General features: G+C 42.9%; 1 protein-coding gene across 7 annotated transcripts in view; it reads right to left on the reverse strand.

Moving 5' to 3' along the window:
* LOC141111009 (uncharacterized) overlaps nt 1–26,503 on the reverse strand; it is a 201,888-nt gene that overhangs the window by 39,457 nt on the left and 135,928 nt on the right. For all 7 annotated transcript variants that reach the window (XM_073602902.1, XM_073602900.1, XM_073602898.1 and 4 more), the window contains 2 exons: nt 19,969–20,153; nt 8,496–8,563 (listed from right to left, as the gene is read on the reverse strand). In XM_073602902.1, the coding sequence (XP_073459003.1) occupies nt 8,496–8,563; nt 19,969–20,153 (253 nt within the window). The remainder of the gene's footprint in view (nt 1–8,495; nt 8,564–19,968; nt 20,154–26,503) is intronic.

The following is a 26,503-nucleotide window of genomic DNA, read 5'->3' on the forward strand; positions in this document are numbered from 1 at the left end:
TGTTTTGATTTTGGAAAAAGGCATGTGGGAGACTCCCAAAATGTAGGAGGAAAGTGCTCTGGTCTGACGAGACTAAAATTGAACTTTTTGGCCAAAGAAAACGCTATGTCTGGCACAAACCCAACACATCACATCACCCAAAGAACACCAACCCCACAGTGAAACATGGTGGTGGCAGCATCATGCTGTGGGGATGTTTTTCAGCAGTCGGGAATGGGAAACTGGTCAGAGTTGAGGGAAAGATGGATGGTGCTTAATACAGGGACATTCTTGAGCAAAACCTGTACCACTCTGTGTGATTTGAGGCTAGGACGGAGGTTCACCTTCCAGCAGGACAATGATCCCAAACACACTGCTAAGGCAACACTTGAGTGGTTTAAGGGGAAATATGTAAATGTGTTGGAATGGCCTAGTCAAAGCCCAGACCTCAATCCAATAGAAAATCTGTGGTCAGACTTAAAGATTGCTGTTCACAAGCACAAACCATGCAACTTGAAGGAGCTGGAGCAGTTTTGCAAGGAGGAATGGGCAAAAATCCCAGTGGTAAGATGTGGCAAGCTCATAGAGACTTATCAAAAGGGACTTGGAGCTGTGATAGACGCAAAAGGTGGCTTTACAAACTATTGCCTTTAGAGGGGTGAATAGTTATGCACATTGACTTTTTCTGTTATTTTGTCCTATTTGTTTGCTTCACAATAAAAAAAAAAAAAAAAAAAGAAGAAACATCTTCAAAGTTGTGGGCATGTTCTGTAAATTAAATGATGCAAATCCTCAAACAATCCATGTTAATTCCAGGTTGTGAGGCAACAAAACTGCCAAGGGGAGTGAATACTTTTGCAAGGCACAGTATAACACCAGCCATTGGCTGGTTTGACAGTTTGGTTGACAGCACAAGCAAATGTGACAGTTAGAAATCCCAACTTTCACAGTTTTCTGAAATCAGTAAAAACAATGGGTTTATTTCCGCTTTAACAAGTGCTCAGCATGGGGCATTGTATGAATAGTTTATATAGAGAATGTGGGCTGAAAAAGGTAAAGCAGCACTAGTCTAGTCAAGTTGCATAGCAAAACTAAAATTAGGGGGGAATGCTAAACCAAAATTCACACAAACACATTCTGAATTTTATTTGCCCAAGGCTGCAGTCATTCATCACATAAATGCATGAAACAGCTACTCCCAAAAGTGCAAGGTTACTTTGCAGTCATTGAACCACAGGAAATAAAAAGCTGCATCTTGTTTTCTTTGTCCATTTTGAACATAATTACCAGCTTAATTTAGGTTGACTCCCCGTGTGTTAAAAGCGGCACTAAATTCTGGTTTAAAGAAAAGAAAATGTTTTTCTTCACGTATTCTTTAAGTTCCTAACACAAAAAGTTCCTTCTATTGCACTGCCTCCTCCAAATCCCTTATTTTTTCTGCTGTGATCCGACTTCCCATTAGAGGGTGGCTACATTTGTTCTCCATGGTTTTACATATGTAGGAATGTAGACACCCTCTCTTGCACCCAATATGGACTAGGGACCATAGGATTTAAAGTGTGCGTAATCGCAGCCAACATGCACTACTCCGTGGTGTTGACATAGACTGTCAGAATTGACTCATGCAGATAGCAGGGAAACGAGAGAACAGACATATCACAGTATGTGCTTTGGATTGAGGCTAGTACACACTATAGAGGGCTCGACTTTGTTCACGTTTCATTGCAGAGGTTTACAGTCACTTTGACATTTAAAAAAAAAACAACTTGTTTTTATGTATAGATTTTAAATAAGTACTTGGAAGCAGCCATAAGTGTTCATTATATATGCAGGCTTTTTTGTGTGTCCCCATTTGCAAGATTTCTACTTTCTTCCTGCATCTTTGACAAAAGAGGAAGCAAGGAAAAATCCCCCCCAGTTCTATTTGATGTGCATCAGACAGAACAAGATCTGAAGGGATAATCCACCCAATGGGGACTTAGAAGGCAATAAACACTATGGGGGTTATGGGGAAAAATAAACAGCATTTTAGCTTGCACATGATTGGATACTACAATCGGCAGAGCTTCCCTTCATTTCAGATCTACCCCAAAGATTTACAGCGACTGCACTTCCAAGTGCACTCTGCACCTGTAGTTTGCACTTGTAGTGCAACGTGGATTTTCCTTTCCTAAATAACCCCCTATGTTCCTGCATATAAGAGAAAGAAAGGGCAAGGCCTTCCAAAGGGGTCGCAGTAACTGAACACTACGGTTGAGTTTAATTAAATTTTATTTAGAAAAAACACACCATAATATCAAATATGACAAAATACCAAAAATAGCGATCGGAGTATAACCTTCAAAAAATTTTAAAAGACAATGTTGTCATTTAAAAAGAGGGATCGCAGCTGCACATACAACCACACAATCAGACATACACACAGATCAAAGGATGGGAGTTGATTGAAGTATTGTTGATCAATATATTACATATACTATCGTCCTCCTTCCTAATTAAGCAGTGGATTGTGGTCATCCCAGACAGGATATGTAACTGTAACCTGATTGTGATGTGGAAGCGCATAAACAAACAGGTAAGTATATCATGGGGGCGTGGCTTGGACATTCATGTGAGAAGAGGTGCCTCACACTAGCTCCGGCATCCTGACTCCAATAATCCTCCAGTGAGCCCGTTATACCGCAGCAATAGACCGGACACTTAGCTCCCGGTGTGGAGCCACTCCTACAGTGACACCGTCGCAGCATTACTAAAACAAAGATGTCCAAGCAGAAGGATGCCATCCCTGCCGACAGAATGGCCCAAAATGGCAGATCTCCGCCCCAGCAACGAACGGGGAGAGAGTCCTATGCCTCAGCGGCGGCCAAACTCGGCCAATTTGCACATGACCCTGGCAGCCCTAGGACCGGGCAACAACAGCCGTCCGGATCCGACAGAGCAGCAAAAACCTCCTGTGAAGCCTCCACAATATACACAGCACATGGAGGAGAAAATGGCGCCCGTGGCCTCAGGGAACACAGCGAGTACCCCATCCCCCACCTCTCTCTGCACCTGACATTGCTAGCCCCTCAGACGTGGAAAGTAGTGAGCCCTCATTACAGGACATCCTTAATGCAGTCCATTCTTATGGCTCATCAATCACTGAACTGTCTGCTGAAGTTAAGAGCATGAAAGAGGGCTTATTACATATTAGACAGCATATGCAAAAAATCAGGGAGCGGGCCAATGCTTTAGAGCAGTGATTCTCAACCTGGGGGTCGGGACCCCCTCGGGGGTCGAATGACAATTTGCCAAGGGTCACCGAATCCTGGGCTGTTCCTGAAGCCTGCAGCACTCTCCAGCCTTTTTGCAGTCGCCCAGCAGGGCTGTTCCTGGAGCCCGCGGCCGCCCACTGCATAGCTGGGAGACAGAGACTAGAGGTCAGCTGACTGGTGAGGAATGTGAAGTGGGAGGGGCTGGAGAAGACCCTATCTCCTGATTTCGGCATAGGTGTCACTGTTACGAGACACCACAAAGTCAGAGACATAGTGAAGCCGGAGACTCAGTGAGTAACACTACCTGTCATTATAGTTACCATTAAAAGTCCCCACTACAGTTCTCAGATCAGCAGATGACCTTGATCAAGAGCACCTAAGCTGGCTGATCAGAACTCCTACCAGCACTGCCACTCATCCCATTCCCCCCACCCCCCCACGAAGGAGTAAGAGAAGGAATAAAAATTGAGAATACATGGAAGGGAGAGGAAAAGAAGGGGAGGAACAAAAAAAAGGGAGAGAAAGAATAAGAGAAAGAACAAGAAAGACAGCTAGATAGAGGGATGGGGGGGGGGGACAAGAAATTAGGATAAAGAGAGATAAAAGGGAAAAAAAGGAGACCAAAGAAAGGAGGTTGTACATCCTAAAATGTACCATAAGGGGTTTTAATACTATACAAGTGGAAGGGACTCGGGGAGCACTATATGTCTGTGGGTTAGGGGCGCAAATTACTTGTCTTGCCTTGGGTGCTGACAACCTACGAAAATAATTTTACTGTTAGGGGTCCCCACAACTCGGGAAATTTTATCAAAGGGTCACGGCACTAGGAAGGTTGAAAACCACTGCTTTAGGAGGGACAGATGAGCTCCACTGAAGATGAATTAACCTCTCTTGCCCAAGAAGTGCAAATAACATCAAATAAAACGGATGAAACAGCAGCTAGAGTTGAGGACATGGAGAACAGACTAAGTATATCATGGGCCGTCCTACGTCATTAGTACTAGGGCTGCTGAAATTAATCGCAGCATCGATGCATCGCGATTCGGGTGTCCCCGATGCGGCATCGATGCATGCGACCCTAAAAATCGATGTCTGGCCCCGCCCCCTCCCGGTAGAGCGCTCCGTGCATAAAGTTGTTTTTAGTGTGTGTATATTCCGGTCATGTGATTCTCAGCCGCGCCTCTCTCCTCTCAGTCTCTCCTGGTGTCAGCTCCGCCCACTGACTGGAGCTAACAGGTCAGAAGAGAGGCAGGCGGGGCTGACATCAGGAGAGACGTGAGAGGAGGGAGGCGCGGCTGAGAGTCACATGACCGGAATATACACACACTAATAACAACTTTATGCACGGAGCGCTCTACCGGGAGAATTCACTGACCTGAGATGTGACAACCGGCGGAACACCGGCCGCACGAATGGAGATCGGGGGGAGATGGTGAGCAGGCAGATCGCCCTGCTCATTACAGGCTGCCACTGGCAGAGCAGCATGTAAGTACAGAGGGGGAGGGGGGGGGGGCGCCTTCATCACACCACAACTCTGCATTATTGTCCGCAGTCTCTGACCATCTCCTGTGCCATGTCCCAGTGTCTGACCATCTCCTGTGCCATGTCCCAGTGTCTGACCATCTCCTGTGCCATGTCCGCAGTCTGTGACCATCTCCTGTAGCATGTCCGCAGTCTGTGACCATCTCCTGTAGCATGTCCGCAGTCTCTGATCATCTCCTGTAGCATGTCCGCAGTCTGTGACCATCTCCTGTAGCATGTCCGCAGTCTGTGACCATCTCCTGTAGCATGTCCGCAGTCTCTGATCATCTCCTGTAGCATGTCCGCAGTCTCTGATCATCTCCTGTAGCATGTCTGCAGTCTCTGATCTTCTCCTGTAGCATGTCTGCAGTCTCTGATCATCTCCTGTAGCATGTCCGCAGTCTCTGATCATCTCCTGTAGCATGTCCGCAGTCTCTGATCATCTCCTGTAGCATGTCCGCAGTCTGTGACCATCTCCTGTAGCATGTCCGCAGTCTGTGACCATCTCCTGTAGCATGTCCGCAGTCTCTGATCATCTCCTGTAGCATGTCCGCAGTCTCTGATCTTCTCCTGTAGCATGTCTGCAGTCTCTGATCATCTCCTGTAGCATGTCTGCAGTCTCTGATCATCTCCTGTAGCATGTCTGCAGTCTCTGATCATCTCCTGTAGCATGTCCGCAGTCTCTGATCATCTCCTGTAGCATGTCCGCAGTCTCTGATCATCTCCTGTAGCATGTCTGTCTGCAGTCTCTGATCATCTCCTGTAGCATGTCTGTCTGCAGTCTCTGATCATCTCCTGTAGCATGTCTGTCTGCAGTCTCTGATCATCTCCTGTAGCATGTCCGCAGGCTCTGACCATCTCCTTTAGTATTTTGGAAGAGAGCCTGGAGCTCCTCTGCTGTCTCTTTTTTTTCTTAAGAACAGATAGAATAAAAAAAATGGAGTTCTCCTGACTACTTTAATTTTTTTTGATGAAAACCATGAGCACCTGCGGACTTGCGCTGTAATCGTGATGCATCGTGATGCATCGCGGAATCGAATCGAATCGAATCGTTGACTTGATAATCGTAATCGAATCGAATCGTGAGGCCAGTGAAGATGCGCAGCCCTAATTAGTACACAAATTCAACTGTGGCACCTAGGATTAGGGGCTCTCCTTTATCTAATAGAGGCACAGGTGGCTTAATTGTATAGGCTACAGTGTCCAGTAAGCAAGGCTGCGGAGGTAAAACTTCTTAAATGTAATACGTATTTAAAAGTTCACTGATCCATCACAACTGATCCATTACACTATTACAAAACTTTAGAAGTTTTACCCCCGCAGCCTTGCTTACTGGACATTGTAGCCTATACAATTAAGCCACCTGTGCCTCTATTAGATAGGATTAGGGGCTCTCCTTTATCTAATAGAGGCACAGGTGGCTTAATTGTATAGGCTACAATGTCCAGTAAGCAAGGCTGCGGGGGTAAAACTTCTAAAGTTTTGTAATAGTGTAATGGATCAGTTGTGATGGATCAGTGAACTTTTAAATACGTATTACATTTAAGAAGTTTTACCTCCGCAGCCTTGCTTACTGGACATTGTAGCCTATACAATTAAGCCACCTGTGCCTCTATTAGATAAAGGAGAGCCCCTAATCCTAGGTGCCACAGTTGAATTTGTGTACTAATGACACAGGATGGCCCATGATATACTTACCTGTTTTTTATATGCATTCACATCTCAATCAGTTTACAGTTACATATCCTGTCTGGGATGACCACAATCCACTGCTTAATTAGGAAGGAGGACGATAGTATATGTAATATATAGATCAACAATACTTCAATTAACTCCCATCCTTTGAGCTGTGTGTATGTCTGATTGTGTGGTTGTATGTGCAGCTGTGACCCTTCTTTTTAAATGACAACGTTGTCTTTTAACCACTTCAGCCCCGGAGGATTTGGCTGGCTAAAGACCAGAGCACTTTTTGCGATTCGGCACTGCGTCGCTTTAACTGACAATTGCGCTTTCGTGCGACGTGGCTCTCAAACAAATTTGACGTCCTTTTTTCCCCCACAAATAGAGCTTTCTTTTGGTGGTATTTGATCACCTCTGCGATTTTTATTTTTTGCGCTATAAACAAAATAAGAGTGACAATTTTGAAAAAAAAAACGCATTGTTTTTTACTTTTTGCTATAATAAATATCCCCCAAAAATATATAAAAAAACATTTTTTTTCCTCAGTTTAGGCCGATACGTATTCTTCTACATATTTTTGGTAAAAAAAAAAAAAAAAATCGCAATAAGCGTTTATTGATTGGTTTGCGCAAAAGTTATAGCGCTTACAAAATAGGGGATAGTTTTATTACATTTTTATTAATAATTTTTTTTTACTAGTTTTGGCGGCGATCAGCGATTTTTATTGTGACTGTGACGTTATGGCGGACATTTTTGACACATTTTTGGGACCATTGTCATTTATACAGCAATCAGTGCTATAAAAATGCATTGATTCCTGTGTAAATGACACTGGCAGTGAAGGGGTTAACCACTAGGGGGCGGGGAGGGGTTAAGTCAGTACTAGGGAGTGTTTTCTAACTGTAGGGGGGTTGGGCTGTGTCTGTCAGTACACTGATCTCTGCTTCGATGACAGGGAGCAGAGATCGAGTGAAACTGTCACTAGCCAGAACGGGGAGATGCTGTTTACATCAGCATCTCCCCGTTCCTGCTCTCCATGAGACGATCGCGGGTATCCCCGCGGTGATAGAGTCCGCGGGACCCGCGACCCGACTCACGGAGCTCCCGGCCGGCGCACACGCAATGACACAGCGGGAAATTCAAATGGACCTATATATACACCCATTTGCTCAGCCGTGCCATTGTGCCGACGTACATAGTCGTGCGCCGGTCCTTAAGTGGTTAATGTTTTGGAAGGTTATACTCAGACCGCTATTTTTGGTATTTTGTCATATTTGATATCATGATGTGTTTTTTCTAAATAAAATTTAATTAAATTCAGTTGCAGTGTTCAGTTACTGCGACCCCTTTGGAAGGCCTTGCCCTTTCTTTTTACATATATGCACTTTTTGTGGTTGCATGGACTGCGTCATGTTGTTGATACTACATGGTGAAAGGTTGAATAATTACTACATTAATTATCTAAATAGTTGTATACTAATAGTGCGGTAGATCCGGGCACCACAATATTTTTTCAACTCTGTTCCTCCCTACCTGGAAGTTTTAGGTGTTATCACCCACCTTTGTGGTCCAGCCTCTCTGGTTACATTCTCTGTAATATACTGTAAACATGGAAGGGGGGGGTGCTTATAATGGCCACATCACAGAGATCCCACAATTAGAAGCCCCAAAAGATGCAAGAAATGCTCGGGCAGTTTAATGCCAAGCATCTACCGAAACTGGAGATATCAGTGATGGGCGAATGGACCCTTAATGTTTGGTGGTTTTAAATTAAGCCAATTCTTATCAGGCTGGTACCGACCTCTTGTCAAGTGTAGTACTGAAGTGCAAGATGTATATATAATGTGGAATCTGAACAAACAAAGCAATGTGTTTAATCACGTACAGAGAGGAGACGTGACTGGAAATTAGCAGAGACCTTGAACAATCTCTGGAAGCAATCTACGGGGATTAAAGCACCCTGCAGCGTTCTAACAGTCAGATATCAGCAGAATGACAATGAGCTGGGAGACTGCAAAGGACAGTGATTGCAGCAAGCTGAATGATAATCTATCTCCTTACCAGAGCCTCCTGGCCTACGTGTTGCTTCATGGGTGGAGGGCCATCCTCTCTGTCAATCACACCAGCATCTGCAAATGTGCAATTCAATTATTCATTTAGTTTGTTTTTCATAACCTCAGACAGATGCAAAAAAGAAGAAGAGGATGCACGTACACATATACCCATCTATACCAGTCTGATATGATTAAACAAAGACAATTTTCAAACTTAACATGGAGACTATATTATATACACACACACACACACACACACAAAGGGGAGATGCTGAGAGAAATACAGGATATCATAAGGTGCTGCATTACCTACAGGTGCTAATATTAAATAGGAAATCTACAAAACACTTTTGGGCTATATTCACACAGCCCCACAGGGGCAGCAAACTGTGTGTCACTGGCCGTCCTTGTGAATGCAGCCATAAACCTTTCCAGGTATTTCTGATGGAGTGTATGAACTCCCAAAATGCATTCGCTCTTTTATCTTGTTGAGCTTTCAATAATAAAACTATTCTGGACTTCTGTCCATTAGTGTGGAGTTATTACTACCTATAGTGAATCACAAGTCAAACAGCTATTCTGTATTGTATTCCAACTATTTGCCAGAAATTCAGCTTTTAGTTACAGGTAAGTGTTCCACTGAATGTTGGTTGACATACATAAAATCAATAACATTTAATTCCATACTTAAAGTGGTTATAAAGCTTTGTTTTTTAAATAAAAAAAAACAATATACTATACAGTGGCAACTTTTTTTGGGGGGGGGCGGCAAATACCCCCCGCCCCCCCCCCCCCCCGGGTCGGCCAGCAGCCTGCCCGCAAACCCCATCTACGTTGCGGGCAGGCAGCGCTCCTACGGGTGACGGGCTTCTACCGCGTCTCCTCCTCCTCTGCATCACAGCGGCTTCTGTTGTGCGTCTCCTCCTAGGTGTCAAATAGGATCTCCTGTCCTTTCAGTCAATGGAGTGATGGGTCTCAGGACCCACTTTCCCGATTGGCCGGAACAAGGATCAGTGTGTCAATAGCGACTATTCATTCGCTATTGTCACACAACTGGGTGGGCTCGGAGTGCAGAACAGGTGGTTTTACTCCTTAATGCATTCTATGCCTAAAAAAAAAAATAAATAAATAAAAAAATAATAAAAAAAAATAATAAAGCCTCAAGCCTTTAGAACCACTTTGAAAAAGGAGAAGAGTGCTCCCTGGAATGGTTAAAATTCATGTATTTCTTATGATATATGTGCCTTGTTCACAAAAGAGAACCAAACAAAAGCCTTGTGGATAAATATTATGGGGCCAAGTTACCATCACATTACATTTCAAATGAAACCAAAGGTAAATCTGATGAGAAATTTAAGTGCATATATAGTAGGATTTTTGACTTGCCAAAAAAAAAAAAAAAAAAAAAACCCTTTTCTTGCGACTACATTAGGGAACATGGGTGGAATATTCCAAGACAAAAGGGTTATGCAGCTACCTTCAGGAGAATGGACACGTAAACAAAGCTGTAGCACAAACCAGGACAACCTCTCCCACTTCCATCATGCTTAAGTTTTGTAGCAAGCAATTTATGGTAAGCCAAAAAGTCTGTTATAGAATTTCCATCCCAGGAAGTACTGTGTGGGACAATTTCCTCACCTAGCACTGTGAAAAAGATGTTTTCCAGGTATGATGGTAGATATCAACATTATGGACTTCTTTATTTTGAGAAATGTAGCCTTTCTTTGAGAAGTGTAGGGATAACCAAATCAGGTAGGCCCTTATCCTTCATTGCCTGGGTTTCAAGAGCCAGACCACAAAAGCGAGTAACTGAAACAGGGTTGTAAACCGGTCCTTGGGACAGAATATCTAGACAATCTGGTGGGGCCCACATAGCGTCCAGGAGCCTGAAAATGTCTAAGTACCATGTCTGCCAGGGCCTGTTCAGTGCAATGAGAATTATGGGGATGCCCTCTATCTCAATCCTGCAAAACAGGTGAGGCAGGAGTTGCAAAGGAGGAAAGATGTAGATCAGGTGGCATTTATCCCACAGAGTCACCAGCAAATCCATAGTGAAAGCTAGAAGATCTCTACACCTAAGACAAACTTGGGCAGTTTGTTATTGAATTTGGAGGCCAGGAGGTCCACGTCTGGTGTCCTCCACCGGCAACGAGGTCCTGAAACAACCTCAGGTACAGGGACCAATTTTCCTTTGTCTAGATGTTATCAAGTGAAGAATTATGCCCATCAATCGTCCATGCACTGATGCGTACAGCAGACAAGGTTGGAAGGTGAAATACTGCCTGAACCAGAAACTGTTTGGCTTCTCAGAGAGACAAAATTCCTGGTTCCTCCCTGATAGTTGATGTAAGCCACAGCCGTGGCATTGTCCTGAGTTCAATCTGAACTTCAGAGCCCGATTCATAAGCCATCAGACCAGAGCTAATCTGGTCTTAAGCATCAAATGCAATGATCCAGTTTGTCCCATGCAGACATAATGTTGAGTTTTAACAGTCTGGACTGGAATCTGGCAAAATGGGACTAGCTTAGGGGATGCTGCCATCAGGTTCAGGACCCTTATGTAAAAAGTGGGGACTAGGACTGTAGAGGCCAAAAACATGCAAGCAGAAAATCTGAAGATTTTCCCATGGAAAAAAAACCCTGGAGAGGGCAGTATCCAAGAAAAGGCTCAAAAACTCCAAGCAATGAGTAAGTTCCCATGCTGACATCTAAACTTTCAGGATCCACCTGAATGTCTGTAGTATTTGAACAGTCTGTTTGACATTGGCCGGTGGGGCCTGCGCCGACTGTTCCATCAGCAAGCTCGTCCGAATATAAGGCGTTGAGAACCTTTTAGATTCAATATGGGACAAATGCCTCCTTTTGCTTTGAGAACAATGAACAGGTTTTCAAAGAAAAGTAGCTGAGCCAAGGGAGCTTAGAAGTCTGCTAGTCTGTGTGGGGAAAGAAGATGGGACAACATGAAAAAGGGCAGAGGCAGAAATTTTAAAAATTCTAGCTTGTAGCCACAAACGTTAATAAACATCCCCCCACCACCCCACTTTCAGAAGTAGGGGCATCCCCTCATCACAAGTGGTTGTGCGTAGGCTTGGTGGGTTTTGGGGTCCAAGACTTATGGCTATACGGTCAGAAGCCATGAATCAGACCGAGACAGAAGTGCAGTTAAAATCACACTTGTTTAATAATAATAGTAATAGGTAAACAAAGCAACGTAGTCAAATCATAGCCAGAGTTTGGTAACTGGAACGGACAGTCAGACAAGTCAGGACGTCAGGGAGCCAGAGATCTACGTACTTCAGGACAGGCCAGGAAATCAGGAAGCCAGAGAATCAACGTAGTGGAACAGCAAGCAGGATCAGGAACCAGAAGGGACGTCAGCCAAGCAAGTCTTCAACAGGTACACAGGAGAGAGTCTCTGGATGTGTTGACTAAGGTGAAGGCAGAGAGGAACTGAACAGCTTAAGTAACCAGCAGGACTGATGAACAGGATATGATCAGGTGAGCCACTGTGGAAAAGTTTGGAGCTGGCAATTAACTGACAGCTGAGCGGCCTGCTCTGAGAATGAGCCCAGCCCTGACATAAACAGAGTCCCAGGCTTTGATATGAAGGTGACCAGAGGCTAGGAAGAGTTCCTTTTAAAGAGTTTTCCAGACAGAGCTCTAGCCTTCTTTTGCTGGTCCTCTTACCCCTGATGAGGTGGTTCTTAGGGACTGCCTTTTGGGGGCATCCCTTGATGCCTCTACTATAAAAAAAAGGACATGCACAGCAAATGCTTCTTGCCCAAAATTTGAGCCAAAGGGCCCTCTGCATGTGGACTGAAAGGAGACCAATTCTGGATATTAGACAAATATAATTGGCCCATCCACACATTATAGCAGGGCTGCAGGCATAAACTTCAATTTCAATTGGGGGACAGAAGGAAGGATTCAGCAGGCTAGATCCAGAATCTTTAGAACCTGTAATAACTTCAAAAGTGTTAGCTGGAGTGAGGATTTAATTTGTTAGTCACTTCTGTAAAGTCCATCTAACACCACATCTCTAGACAATGTTGCTGGTCCAAGAGTTCCTGCATAAATAGTCAGAAGTGTGTTACTGGCCAGACCACCAGGTGAAGCTAAAGGAAAATGCATTAAAAAAATGCAGCCACCACATTTGGATTAGTAAGCTGCAATGTATAATTTTTGTTTGTTCTGGGATTTAATACCTCTTTAATGGAACCCAGGCTGGCAACGATTGAGACATATATGATACAGGGTGTCCAGGTTTAAACGTGTATACTATGCTGACAAGGAGCGAAATGGTATCCTTGAGCTTAGAAATAAAGTCAGCATGTACCTACTCCCCCATAAGGACACCTTCTGAATCCTCTGCTGACTGTGCTGAAGCAGCTGCAGGGAAATCAAAAAAAGGATCAGGAGGAGAGGGCACAGAAGCACACTTGTGACCATTGCATGGTGTGTCTCCGAACATGGCTGAAACCTTCTCTAAATGTTTTTCTCCCTGGAAAAAACAGAAGGGAGACGGGCCTCTGTTGCTGCAAGTGCATCGTAAGGTGGCAAAGTTTGTGAAAAAAACACCTCTGTGCTTATAAATCAGCCATCTTGCAAAGAAAACAAAAAAAGTAATGTCGCCAAGGGGCACTCAAACTACAGTGGAACATGAAGGGTTAATGCCATCTGACCAGGTCACTGTAAAAGGGAGGTAACCAGGACCTTTTAGAGAGCTGGCTGTAGCCCAGGCAAAGCAGGAGATGCAGAAGGGACCACACATGCGGTCATATATACTGCTCATGTGTCGCAGTTTAAACAAGGGGCGTATAACAATTGTATGGGTGCCACTTTTTTGCACAAACGTGTTCATATTTATTTCAGGAGAGAAGCAAGACATGCTATCTTCATTCTGTAAATACTTTTCATTCATTGTTAGTTTGGGTCAGGGCTAAAGAAAAAAAAATGAAAAAAAAAAAAATAGTCAGGTAAATATGAAGTATTGCATATTAACATTGTACAGTCTTCTATCTAGCTAGTAGGCTAGCGCTAGCAGGGTACCGTGCATTTCACATTATTACTGTACTGTGCTGGGAGGAGCCCATGTTTAGGCCAGGTTCACTTACCTGGTGCAATAAAGTGCGTTGCATTAATACAGCGCATTCATTTTGAGCTGGGCTGCCTAAAGCCAAAACAGCACCTAACCCCTTTTTGGAAAAACGCAACGCAAGGAAAGCACTGCATTCAAAATATACGGCATTGCAATGCACCAATACACATAATGCAATAAGTGTAAACTCCGCCATAAGGAACTCCAATCAGTCATCACAACAGTACCCATTCCTCGTTGAACTGATTCGTCTGTGGTTTCTATTAGACAAATTGAACAGAAAAGCAATCTTCCATCTGCTGCACTGTCTTTTAGTGCTTTGGGAATCTTTATGCAAGCAATTTTGTAATTTAATGCCATTAGAAATTCCCTTTCTACTTTGGTGTAGAGCCAGCTTTAATTTTCTAAAATTGGTAAAGAAAAAACAAATTCAAATGGCTTGTGTGACTGGCTCATTATTTTTCTCAGAAGTCTGACAAAGCTTGAAAATAAAATCCAGACATTCCCAACTGTGCTTAGGTTTGTTGCAGAGTCTTTGGTTTTTAGTGAGCTATTTGACAAAGGGTGCTAGAAGTCTGAAGGGATGCAGGTTTTACCTCTATACAACCCTGGGGCTGATTGCATCATAGCAAGGCTCCAATTAGCAGCATGTTTAAGCCCCATACACACTTAGATTTTCTGCAGATTTTTGTCTTCAGATTTACCAAAACCATATGATATGAGGTCAAACCTTAGGAGTTTCAATTTGTATACAATCAGGCATACTATGTATACTAGCGCCTTGAGGCGATTCAGTTCGCATTTGCCGCGCTTTACAAATCACTCATTCATTCAGGCAGGCCCTTGCACAACATGGTTTTGGTGAATCTGGAGACAAAAATCTGCAGAAAATCTAATAGTGTGTGTAGGGCCTTAGGGCGTTGAAGCAGAGCCCAGTCTTAAAGTTGCAGTAAACCGCAGAAAAATAGATAAAAATTTGGGCCCCAGGCAGTTTAAGTCATAATGTGCTAGTGTGCACCGCATACTAGCACATTATGACAAACTTACCTGAAAACGAAGCCCTCCAGCGGCGCGCTGTCACCGCAGTAGGAGCTTCCATCTTCACGGGCTTCGGTCATATGAATGGCAGAGCGCACCAGGAGTCACTGTTTACGGCACCTTCTTTGGTTGAACATGGTGAGGCCTGTTCTGAGTGGAATCTGTCCTGTGAAACTGCTGTATGGTCTTGGGCTCGTGCTGTACCTCAGTTTCAGGGTCTTGGCAATCTTCTTATAGCCTAGGCCATCTTTATGTAGAGCAGCAATTATTTTTCAGGATCCTCAGAGAGTTCTTTGCCATGAGGTGCCATGTTGAACTTCCAGTGACCAGTAAGAGAGTGAGAGCGATAACACCAAATTTAACACACCTGCTCCCCATTCACACCTGAGACCTTGTAACACTAAGGAGTCACATGACACTGGGGAGGGAAAATGGATATTTGGGACCAATTAGACATTAATGGCTGTGTGCTCAGTTATTTCGAGATGAAAAGAAATTTACACTGTTATACAAGCTGTACACTCACTACTTTACATTGTAGCAAAGTGTAATTTCTTCAGTATTGTCACATGAAAAGATATAATAAAATATTTACAAAAATGTGAGGGGTGTACTCACTTTTGTATGATACTGTAGAATGCGGACTCACCCTAAGTGTATTGCTGACTTTTGCATGTTTTTATTGATGTGGTTTTAAATAAATCATACTACACTAAGAGCATTTTCCCCTGTTCTGTTTGTTGTGGCTCGACACGGCTTTATATTGGCGGTGCTCAGTCTCCTTTGGAAGCAGAATGGCAGGGAGTGAGCTGTGCACAAAATGAGAGATCCAGCCTGTGGCGGTTTAAACATGCTGTTGTCCATCAAAATGTAAGCAGCGATTGTTCAATCAACAAAAAGGACAGGGAAAAAAAGCATTTATAGTGTAGTAAATTTTTATTAAAACTGCATCAATTAAAAAAAAAAAAAACAAACAAACACTTACAGAAATTCCATTGCCCATCTATTTGCATCTTTAATCTAGTTATGTTATTTGCACGAAGGTAAAAGAAACAAAAAAAAACAAACCAAACATTTTGGCCTTTAGGCCGGGTTCACACTGGTACGAAAAGCGGTCCGTTATTGGGAGCTCATGTCGCGTGACGTGTAAAAATCAATGTTTCCCTATGGGAGCCATCTTAACTGGTCCGACACAAGAAAATGTTCCCTGCACTACTTTGGTCCGACTTTGATCCTACTTCAGTCCATTGAATAACACTGAAGTCGGATCAAAATCGGATTGCAGTCTTGACTGATCCGACTTTGGCATGCGACTTGTGCTCTGACGATCTTGAATGGGAACTCCATGCCAAATTTAAAGAAAAAACCTGGCATGGGTTCCACCTCCAAGAGCTTACCAGGCTCTTCGGTCTGGTATGGATTTTTAGGGGAACCCCCTACGCCGAAAAACAGCATTGGGGCCCCCCTCCATAATCCATACCAGACCCTTATCCGAGCTCACAGCCCGGCAGGTCAGGAAAGAGGGCGGGGACGAGTGAGCGCCCTGCCCCTCCTGAACTGTACCAGACCACATGCCCTCAACATGGGGGGGGGTGGGAGCCTGGTATGCTCTTGGAGGGAGAACCTATGCCGTTTTTTTTAAAAAATGTGGCGCAGCGTGTCCCCCAAAGATTTATACCAGACACAGTGCCTGGTATTGTCGGGGATCAAAGTCGGATCCCTGTTCATTGAAGTCAGACGCATGTCGGACTTCAAGTCGCAGGGCAAAGTCAGATCCAAAGTGGTACGACTCGTGTCGTACCAGTGTGAACCCGGCCTTACAACCACTTTAATGTCCAATGATCAGAAATAGGACATTATAACAATGGCTTGTCTCGGTATCAGGAGAACATAAGCCTGTAGGAATATGCAATGAAGTTTATGAAAATTGTGTAGTGTATACAGATGTCTGCAGAGGTTTGCTTATATCTCAACCAAAGTTAGTTTTACCTTAATAAAAATGAGAAAAGCCTTGATTTTCATTATTTATAACCAGCCAAATAAGGGTAAATAAATAGTGGGGTCCCATTGCTTTTAATTACACCCTGGTGTGATGGGAAATGCCTCACTCATTGCTGGAGGCCAACACTGGAAGGATTGGGTCAGAAAGTTACCTTTGTAACACAGCTTTGTGATGTGAGCGGTGTCACAGTAAAAACTTGCTTCCTGCAGACCTTGGCCTAAATTCATCTTTGTACTTGGTGAGGAGCAACTGAAGTTTAAATAAGAGATTGAAAGTGGCGATACCCTACACTGGAATGAGATTTTCTCATTAAAAGATGCAAAGAGTTCTCCCACCAGCTAAACCCTAGAGCTGGCTTGCTTCCCCGTAGTCCCAGTAAATTAGAAATTTGTAGGTTTGGCAACAGGTGCAAGGGATCCGACTTGGCAACAAACACGTAGATTATACAATGTTTTCAAAGCTGCCCAAACCCAGTCCTTTATAAATCAATGCTGCCCAAGGCTGTTATTTCAGTTTCTCAAAAGTTTTAAGTAAGCCGAATCCCAGCTTCTAATATACCAAGGATTCCAGCAACAAGAAATCCAAAGACCAGCAAACAACGAGTAAACCCTGTTACAAAAAACAAATAATGGTGTCACGCTTACACCAATGTATGTTACATAATACAGAATAGAGGAATAACTGGGGTAACTAACCCCAGTTGCTAGACTGGAAAAAATAAAAATGCAAATTTTTGCAGGAAAAAAAAAAAAAAGTGCATTATTTATTTTTTCCCCTCAGAAGCCTGATCAGGCCCCTGCAGACACAACGTCTAGCTTTTTCGCATGCACCTCTGTACAGGCTGTTAGAAAGCTGGAGGAAGGGTCAGTGGACTACTAGGTCGCAGAAGGGTTGAGGTACTAGGAAAGAGGGAAAAAAAAAAAAAAAAAAAAAAAAAAAAAATCGCTCCCTCTATGGCTGACCTTAGCCTTTAAAGCAGTAGTAACCCGCTGGGTTTTTTTTTTTGTTGCTTCTTTAAATCTTGCAAGGCAATGGCATAATGTGCTAATATGCGTCACATACTAGCACATTATGTAAAACTTACCTGAGAACGAAGCCCTCCACTCTGTCACCGCTTAAGGCGGGTTCACCGGCTCTGGCTGCTTGAGTGGCCAGAGCCACAATGACGTCACTCCCGCACACAGGCATGGTTCACGGCACAGGACTCTTAAGGAACAACATACCATGCATGCACGGGTGACGTCACCGGCTGCATCAAAAGTAAATATCTCCTAAACGATGCACGTTTATTAGATATTTACTGTACCTATAGGCAAGCAAAGTCATGCATGGGAGTTTACTCCCACTTTAATATTTTCAATTATTCTTCTACATACTATTATACACCCCCTACACACAGTATCTCACAAAAGTGAGTACACCCCTCACATTTCTATAAATATTTTATTATATCTTTTCATGTGACAACACTGAAGAAATTACACTTTTCTACAATGTAAAGTAGTGAGTGTACAGCTTGTGTAACAGTGTAAGTCCCAAGACCCTGAAACTGAGCTGCAGCACGGTGGCCATAACAAAACAGCGGCTTAACAGGACAGGTTCCACTCAGAACAGGCCTCACCATGGTCGACCAAAGAAGTTGAGTGCACGTACTCAGCATCATATCCAGAGGTTGTCTTTAGGAAATAAACATATGAGTGGTGCCAGCATTGCTGCAGAGGTTGAAGGGGTGGGGGTCAGCCTGTCAGTGCTCAGACCATACGCCCCACACTGCATCAAATTGGTCTGCATGGCTGTCGTCCCAGAAGGAAGCCTCTTCTAAAGTTGATGCACAAGAAAGCATGCAAACAGTTTGCTGAAGACAAGCAGACTAACGACATGGATTACTGGAACCATGTCCCGTGGTCTGATGAGACCAAGATAAACTTATTTGGTTCAGATGGTGCCAAGCGTGTGTGGCAGCAACCAGGTGAGGAGTACAAAGACAAGTGTGTCTTGCCTTCAGTCAAGCATGGCGGTGGGAGTGTCATGGTCTGGGGCTGCATGAGTGCTGCCGGCACTGGGGAGCTACAGTTCATTGTGGGAACTATGAATGCCAACATGTCCTGTGACATACTGAAGCAGAGCATGATCCCCTCCCTTCGGAGACTGGGCCACAGGGCACTATTCCAACATGACAAAGACCCCAAACACACCTCCAAGACGACCACTGCCTTGCTAAAATAGCAGAGGGTAAAAGGTGATGGACTGGCCAAGCACATCTCCAGACCTAAACTCTATTGAGCATCTGTGGGGTACCCTCAAAACGGAAGGTGGAGGAGCGCAAGAGCTCCAACATCCACCAGCTCCGTGATGTCGTCATGGAGTAGTAGAAGAGGACTCCAGTGACAATCTGTGAAGCTCTGGTGAACTCCATACCCAAGAGGGTTAAGGCAGTGCTGGAAAATAATGGTGGCCACACAAAATATTGAAACTTTGGGCCCAATTTTGACATTTCCACTTAGGGGTGTAGTCACTTTTGTTGCCAGCGGTTTAGACATTAATGGCTGTGTGTTGAGTTCTTTTGAGGGGACGGCAAATTTACACTGTTATACAAGCTGCACACTCACTACTTTACATTGTAGCAAAGTGTCTTTTCTTCAGTGTTGTCACATGAAAAGATGGAATATTAAAAAAAATGTGAGGGGTGTACTCACTTGTGTGATACTGTATTTCTAGCATAACTTTTTTTTACACCACTCTGGCACCTCACATTTTGACACTAGTGAAAAAAATTGGAGCATGGTTTAGAAGGTTATTCTAGGCTAATCTTACAGCTTAGTTTGCCAGTGGCCAATCTCCTGAAGGCAACAGCATTACTTTTTGTACCTGAATTACTCATCCTGTGTCCCATAATGTACGCTTAAGAAATATAGATGTGTTTTATTAGCGCACATAATAAAGAACATACGTCAAATATAACTATAGGTGCATGTTAAAACAGCATACCAGCTGAAATTTCAAACCAAGCTCATGGTGGGAGAATCCGCACTGATGCCTAAAGAAAGGAGGAGAGCACGGCTGCTTTCACACTGCTCCATTGCAAAAACACAGTAAAAATGCATATGCATTTCTGCCATGTTGCCGGTACATTTTTCACCTGTGGAAAAAGGACTGCACTTTTAAAAACTCAATAACACTTAACCCAGAGTCCAGCTAATGGCTTTATGTAAGGATGGAGAAGCCACAAAGAAAGCATGTTTAGGAACATATAAAATGCTTTTATAAACCACATCAAGGTGACTAATAAAATGTTTAAGAAAAATATGAGTGGTCCTCTTTAACAGATGCAATGAAACATACCCATTTCAGCCTCATTATCGCCGATTCGTCTAAGGTAGCCACGATGCATTGCCCTATTCTCCCACTTTTCAACAGCTACATTGGCACGGAGTGTTTGGGCTTTCACAAGACCATCGCTGCCATCAACTTTGTTGCTTTCCTCTTTAGTCATCCTTGCATTCACTTTGCTAACAATATCTTGCCAGCTGTTCCACAGAAAAACAAAACACAAAATTTTGAGTACAAGTTACAATATTAAGTGGACGTTACACATGTAAGCCTGTTGTAAGAACTAAAATGGGCAAAAAACAAAAAAAAAAAAAAATATTATATGAGAGAGAGAGAGAGAGAGAGAGAGAGAGAGAGAGAGAGAGTATATACATACACACAGATCTGTTTCTACAGATTGCTCCATTGCAATTATATGTTGTTAGGAGTTATCACCAGCTATAGGATCACAAGTGGGACATTGGCGTTACAAACTGATTTTTTCACCCCATTTCCCCAGAACACCCTGTATACATATTTCTGTAGAACTTTACTATGTGGTTTATTTTGCAACAGACTGATGTGTTTCTTAACCACTTGCTTACTGGGCACTTAAACCCCCCTCCTATCCAGACCAAATTTTCAGCTTTCAGCGCTGACGCACTTTGAATGACAATTGCGTGGTTATACAACACTGTACCCAAATTACATTTTTATCATTTTTTTCCCCATAAATAGAGCTTTCTTTTGGTGGTATTTGATCACCTTTTTTTGTTAAAAAAAAAAAAAAAGTAAAAAGACCGAATTTTTTTGAAAAAAATAAATAAATTTTTTTTTATATTTTGTTATAAAATTTTAAAAAAGGTAATTTTTCTCCTTCATTGATGTACACTGATGAGGCAGCACTGATGGGCACCGTTAGGGGGCAGTGATGGGCACTGATTGGCACCACTGGTGGGCATTTATATGTGGCACTGGCAGGGGGTACTGGTGGCACATATGAGGCATTATTGCCTCTTCCTCTTCGGGACCGATGTCCCTTGCTGATAAGTCGGTGATCGGCTTTTTTTCTCCTCACGCTGTCAGCGCGAGGAGAAAAAAAAAAAAAGATCACAGAGCTTTTGTTTTGATCATGTGATCAGCTGTCATTGGCTGACAGCTGATCACATGGTAAGGGTCCGGTGTCTTGCCGAGAAAGTTCCCCCGATGGATAAGGACCCCCCCCGTACTGCGCATGCGCTGCGCTTGCGCAGTACGAATGACTATGGATCCGCCGAAAATGAACAGCTGATCGTAAGCTCTACACGGCGCCTGCGCACAACATTCTGCCCTAAGTCCACGTTAAAGTCCCACCATCCAAGTGGACATAGAGTTAGAATATTAATATGCCTGTTACAAACAGTTTTTCTTACAGTAGTCTTGGCACGCAGGCGCCGTGTACAGATGACTCAGGTGTTCAGCTTCGGCTCTTTTCGGCGGCTCCCTTGTTGTTCCTATCGCGCAAGCACTGCGCCTGTGCAGTACAGGAGGGTCATTATCCGCCAAGGGGAACTTTCTCGGCAGAACTCCGGGGCCGACCCCTTACTCGGATCGGTGATCACCTGAGTCTCAGTAACTTGGCGATCACAGAGTGCTCTACGCTCGCCCTGTAGGGCGCGCGCAGGGCACGTGCACAGGGGAGGCCGTCATATGACGACCTCCCGGGAATTCAGGTCCGTGCTGTAGCCGTCATTCGGCTACAGCACGGATGTCAAGTGGTTAAAAAGGCATTTATTTTTTCACAAAATAAAGTTTCAGCTTCGCCAAGTCATTTTAGTTGCTTCTGCCACAACCAGATTTTTAAATATGATTTATGGCAACCAAACAGCTAAACAAAAGTTATGTATACGCAGGAGTTATGTTTGCAATGGATAGGTCTTCCAAATGAAGTTGATCCAATCCTGAGATTAAACAAAAGCCCTGCTTGACAGATGAGCCAAGCTGGTGACATTACTTTTCTTTACTGCTGATAAGCAATTAGGCCTGGCCATCTCCTTTTCCTGATCCTGTGACTGGACAGTGAAGGAGCAGCAGCAGACTAATGAGATTATTCCTCTACTCTCAGTATACTCCCCATCATTAGATGTTCATGCAGCACATGTAATTGGCCCATAATACTGCCCTCCCCTCTCCCAGTCTGTTAGTTTTCTGTTTAGAGAATATCAAAATGCCGATATGAATTCAAATATAGGTATTACATTTAATATTTTTTCACTGAACACAGTTGCTTTAAATGGAGGATTTGATATCTGTCTCTGGAGCTACACTGAATGGATAGATTTTGTAATACTAAATATTTAAATTTTGAGATCAAGCTATTGACTGAGTGAACTACAACCAGGGATAGCATTTCAGAGAGAAATATAAAATTAGCAATAGCCCCTTCAAACAATTACATTAACAATTTCCCACCAAGCATAAAGAAGCCTTATGGAAATGGGTTTCAGTGTTGTGGGGCTACGTATATGCGTGCCTGTGTTTGTGTTGAGAGCACTCTGCACAGTACGCTCCCCAGCACAGAGACTAGGCTCTCACCAAGAGTTCCGAGTCCTTTACTAGCAATTGGAAACTGGGAGGCCCGGTTCCCAATCACCTGTTTGCCTATCACAGGAATCAAGTCACTGTATAGCCCTGTCCCTGTATTTTTTTTCTCCTCTTGCATAGAGAAGAGATGCACTATTTTTTTCCCCCTTTGCTAAAGGAGAAAAGTGTAAACAAAAAAGTGTGTGTAAAAAAAAAAATTATAATATACAGTATCTCACAAAAGTGAGTACACCCCCTCACATTTTTGTAAGTATTTCATTATATCTTTTCATGTGACAACACTAAAGAAGTGACACTTTGCTACAATGTAGTAGTGAGTGTACAGCTTGTATAACAGTGTAAATTTGCTGTCCCCTCAAAATAACTCACACAGCCATTAATGTCTAAACTGCTGGCAACAAAAGTGAGTACACCCCTAAGTGAAAATGTCCAAATTGGGCCCAAAGTGTCAATATTGCGTGGCCACCATTATTTTCCAGCACTGCCTTAACCCTCTTGGGCATGGAGTTCACCAGAGCTTCACAGGTTGCCACTGAAGTCCTCTTCCACTCCTCCATGACGACATCATGGAGCTGGTGGATGTTAGAGACCTTGCGCTCCTCCACCTTCCATTTGAGGATGCCCCACAGATGCTCAATAGGGTTTAGGTCTGAAGACATGATTGGCCAGACCATCACCTTTACCCTCAGCTATTTTAGCAAGGCAGTGGTTGTCTTGGAGGTGTGTTTGGGGTCATTATGTTGGAATACTGCCCTGGGGCCCAGCCTCTGAAGGGAGGGGATCATGCTCTGCTTCAGTATGTCACAGTACATCTTGGCATTCATGGTTCCCTCAATGAACTGTAGCTCCTCGGTGCCAGCAGCACTCAGGCAGTCCCAGACAATGACACTCCCACCACTATGTTTGACTGTAGGTAAGACACTTGTCTTTGTACTCCTCTGGTTGCTGCCACACATGCTTGCCATCTGAATCAAATAAGTTTATCTTGGTCCCATCAGACCACAGGACATGGTTACCGTAATCCATGTTCTTAGTCTGCTTGTCTTCAGCAAACTGTTTGCAGGCTTTCTTGTGCATCATCTTCAGAAGAGGTTTCCTTCTGGGACGAAAGCACTGCAAACCAATTTGATGCAGTGTGCTGTGTATTGTCTGAGCACTGTCAGGTTGCCCCCCCACCCCTTCAACCTCTGCTGCAATGCTGGCAGCACTCATACGTCTATTTCCCAAAGACAACCTCTGGATATGACACTGGCTGACCTTGGCGAGGCTTGTTCTAAGTAGAACCTGTCCTGTTAAACTGCTGTATGGTCTTGGTCACCATGCTGCAGCTCAGTTTCAGGGTCTTGGCAATCTTCCTATAGCCTAGGCCATCTTTATGTAGAGCAACAATTCTTTTTTTCAGATCCTCAGAGAGTTCTTTGCCATGAGGTGACATGTTGAACTTACAGTGACCAGTATGAGAGAGTGAGAGCGATAACACCAAAATTTAACACACCTGCTCCTCATTCACACCCGAGACCTTGTAACACTAACAAGTCACATGACACCAGGGAGGGAAAATGGCTAATTGGGCCCAATTTGGACATTTTCACTTAAGGGTGTACTCACTTTTGTTGCCAGCAGTTTAGACATTAAATGGCTGTGTGTTGCGTTATTTTGAGGGGACAGCAAATTGACACTGTCATACAAGGTGTACGCTCACTACTTTACATTGTAGCAAAGTGTCATTTCAGTGTTGTCACATGAAGAGATAATAAAATATTAACAAAAATGGGGTGTACTCACATTTGTGAATAATATATATATATATACACACACACACACAATATATATATATATATATATATATATATACATATATATATATATACATATATATATACATATACACATACACACACAATAATAATAATAAAATAGCTAGGAGGGTCAAAGTCAGTGAGGATTAAAAAAAATAATACCATTTTAAAATTTAGCATCAGTGTGTTTTAGGCAGGCAAAAAATGCAAAATGCGCGTTACTATTTCTGAGCCGTACTATGGGTACCAACAACAAATATATACATGTGCTATCACTGTGATAGTGAGGAGTAAGAGAATTTGTTTTAAGTTGCTCTTTGGTGGTAGGTTATATTAATAGTAAGAAACATACAGCTAAATTTGCAGTTGCCAAGTTGTAAAACGGCATTCAGGAACATTTGTTTTACCCTCCATCATGAAGGGGTTAAAACCTATTCCAAGGCCAAAACAATAACACAATTAAAATGAAAAAAATATATATATATCATCATCATACAGTACATCTCTTTGATACATATTGCCTCATGCTTTATCCCTTTAAAATAGATACTTTTTGTTTTAGTACTCACCGATACCAATTACCGATACCAATTACCGATACCTACCACAACTGTTTTGTTTTAACTTCAGCTTTCAGCAATGGCACAAGGCATTAAATACATTTATTTTTATTTAATTTAGTGCTTTTTCAATGTGAAATGTATAAATATATGTTAATATATATGTGTAAAAATATTCACTAACAAAGCAAAAAAAAAGCAATTGATGTGTAGTTCACCTGTGTCAGAGAGCAGAGGAATAAACAGAGCACTCAAGGAACTTCTGAACTAGTTTGAGGCTAAGATTTTGAGTTTCCAGCCCCACTGAAAGGAATTCTGGATGTTACAAATCTGCCATTTAGAAGAAACTCTGCGTGGAGAACCTGAGGAGCCATTTAAGCTTTGATAGACCTGAGGCTGGGGTTAAGAGCCACAGGCACGCATGATCTCCTTAAATAACAGATCTAAGGAGCTGGTAAGCAGCAGTATTTTTGTGGGTGGAGGTACTTATCTGTTGCACCCCATCACATCCTCCATATTGTTGCAGTTGCATGTCATCACTGTTAGGAGGATTGCAAAGTCATCATTCAGAAGATTGTGAGCATCTCTTCAATAGCCTATCGGAGTGGACTTGACTCTGTTGCTTGTGTATCTTGCTATACACTATATTTACTACTTTTTGCACTTATCACTGGTGATTGTATTTAAATGTTGATGTGATAACATATTGTATGAATTTTTTATATCTTCATTCATGGAGTTATGATTCAATTTTTCATAATTTTTTAATTAAATTCTTTGATCACTTATTACACAGCGCAGCTTTTTTTCCTAAGATATTTGTAGTGTGTGTGTCTCACATTTTAGTTGCAGCTTTTTTCACTTTATATATGGTTTAATCTTTTATATATGATTTTTTGTGGGATAGCGCAGTAAAATATTTTTCCAGGGAGTTAATTAAGGCTGGTTAGAGTAAATTAAGCGTTAATAAGGGGTTAAACAGAGGAACATTTGTTCATCCCTTTGATCTGCAGATGAAGAAACAGAAAGATACAAAAATAAACAAGGTTTCTTTTTATTTTAGTGTTTCAGAGCTGAGCAATGTTGTTGTTAAACATTGCCGGCTGCTTTTTTTTTTTTTTGACAGCTCCAATTACCGGACTTCTTTAACACTGGGGAGACCCACTGACAGCTCAAAAGAACCGAGCTTGAAAATATTGGTTTCGGTATCTGTGCATTTGCACGAGTACAGATACTTGAGTATCGATGCAACCCTACTTTTAAACACGACACAAGTACATAAAAATAACTGCTGATGTGCCAGAAATAGTGTGCTCCAACACAACATAACATTGGTGTCAGCTCTGCCTACTTCATTTCAGATGCATGACAAAGAACACAGCCCTCTCCATCTCCTTAACCCCTCCTTTTGCACAGGCATTTGAGCACAGAAAGTTATCGGCTTGATTTTACTGGTAAAAATCAACAGGTATCTCTTGAACTTATATAAAAAAACATTTAATGATGTATTTAGCAAATCAAAGGAAGCAAATAAGAGAAGTTCATTGTCAGGATTTACAAAACACTTTAGGTTTCCTGACTGCTTCTCAAATAAGGAGGGCTGAGGGGAAGCTGCAGAGTTTCACC

Source organism: Aquarana catesbeiana, linkage group LG10, assembly GCF_042186555.1.
Source record: "Aquarana catesbeiana isolate 2022-GZ linkage group LG10, ASM4218655v1, whole genome shotgun sequence".
NCBI lineage: Eukaryota > Metazoa > Chordata > Amphibia > Anura > Ranidae > Aquarana > Aquarana catesbeiana.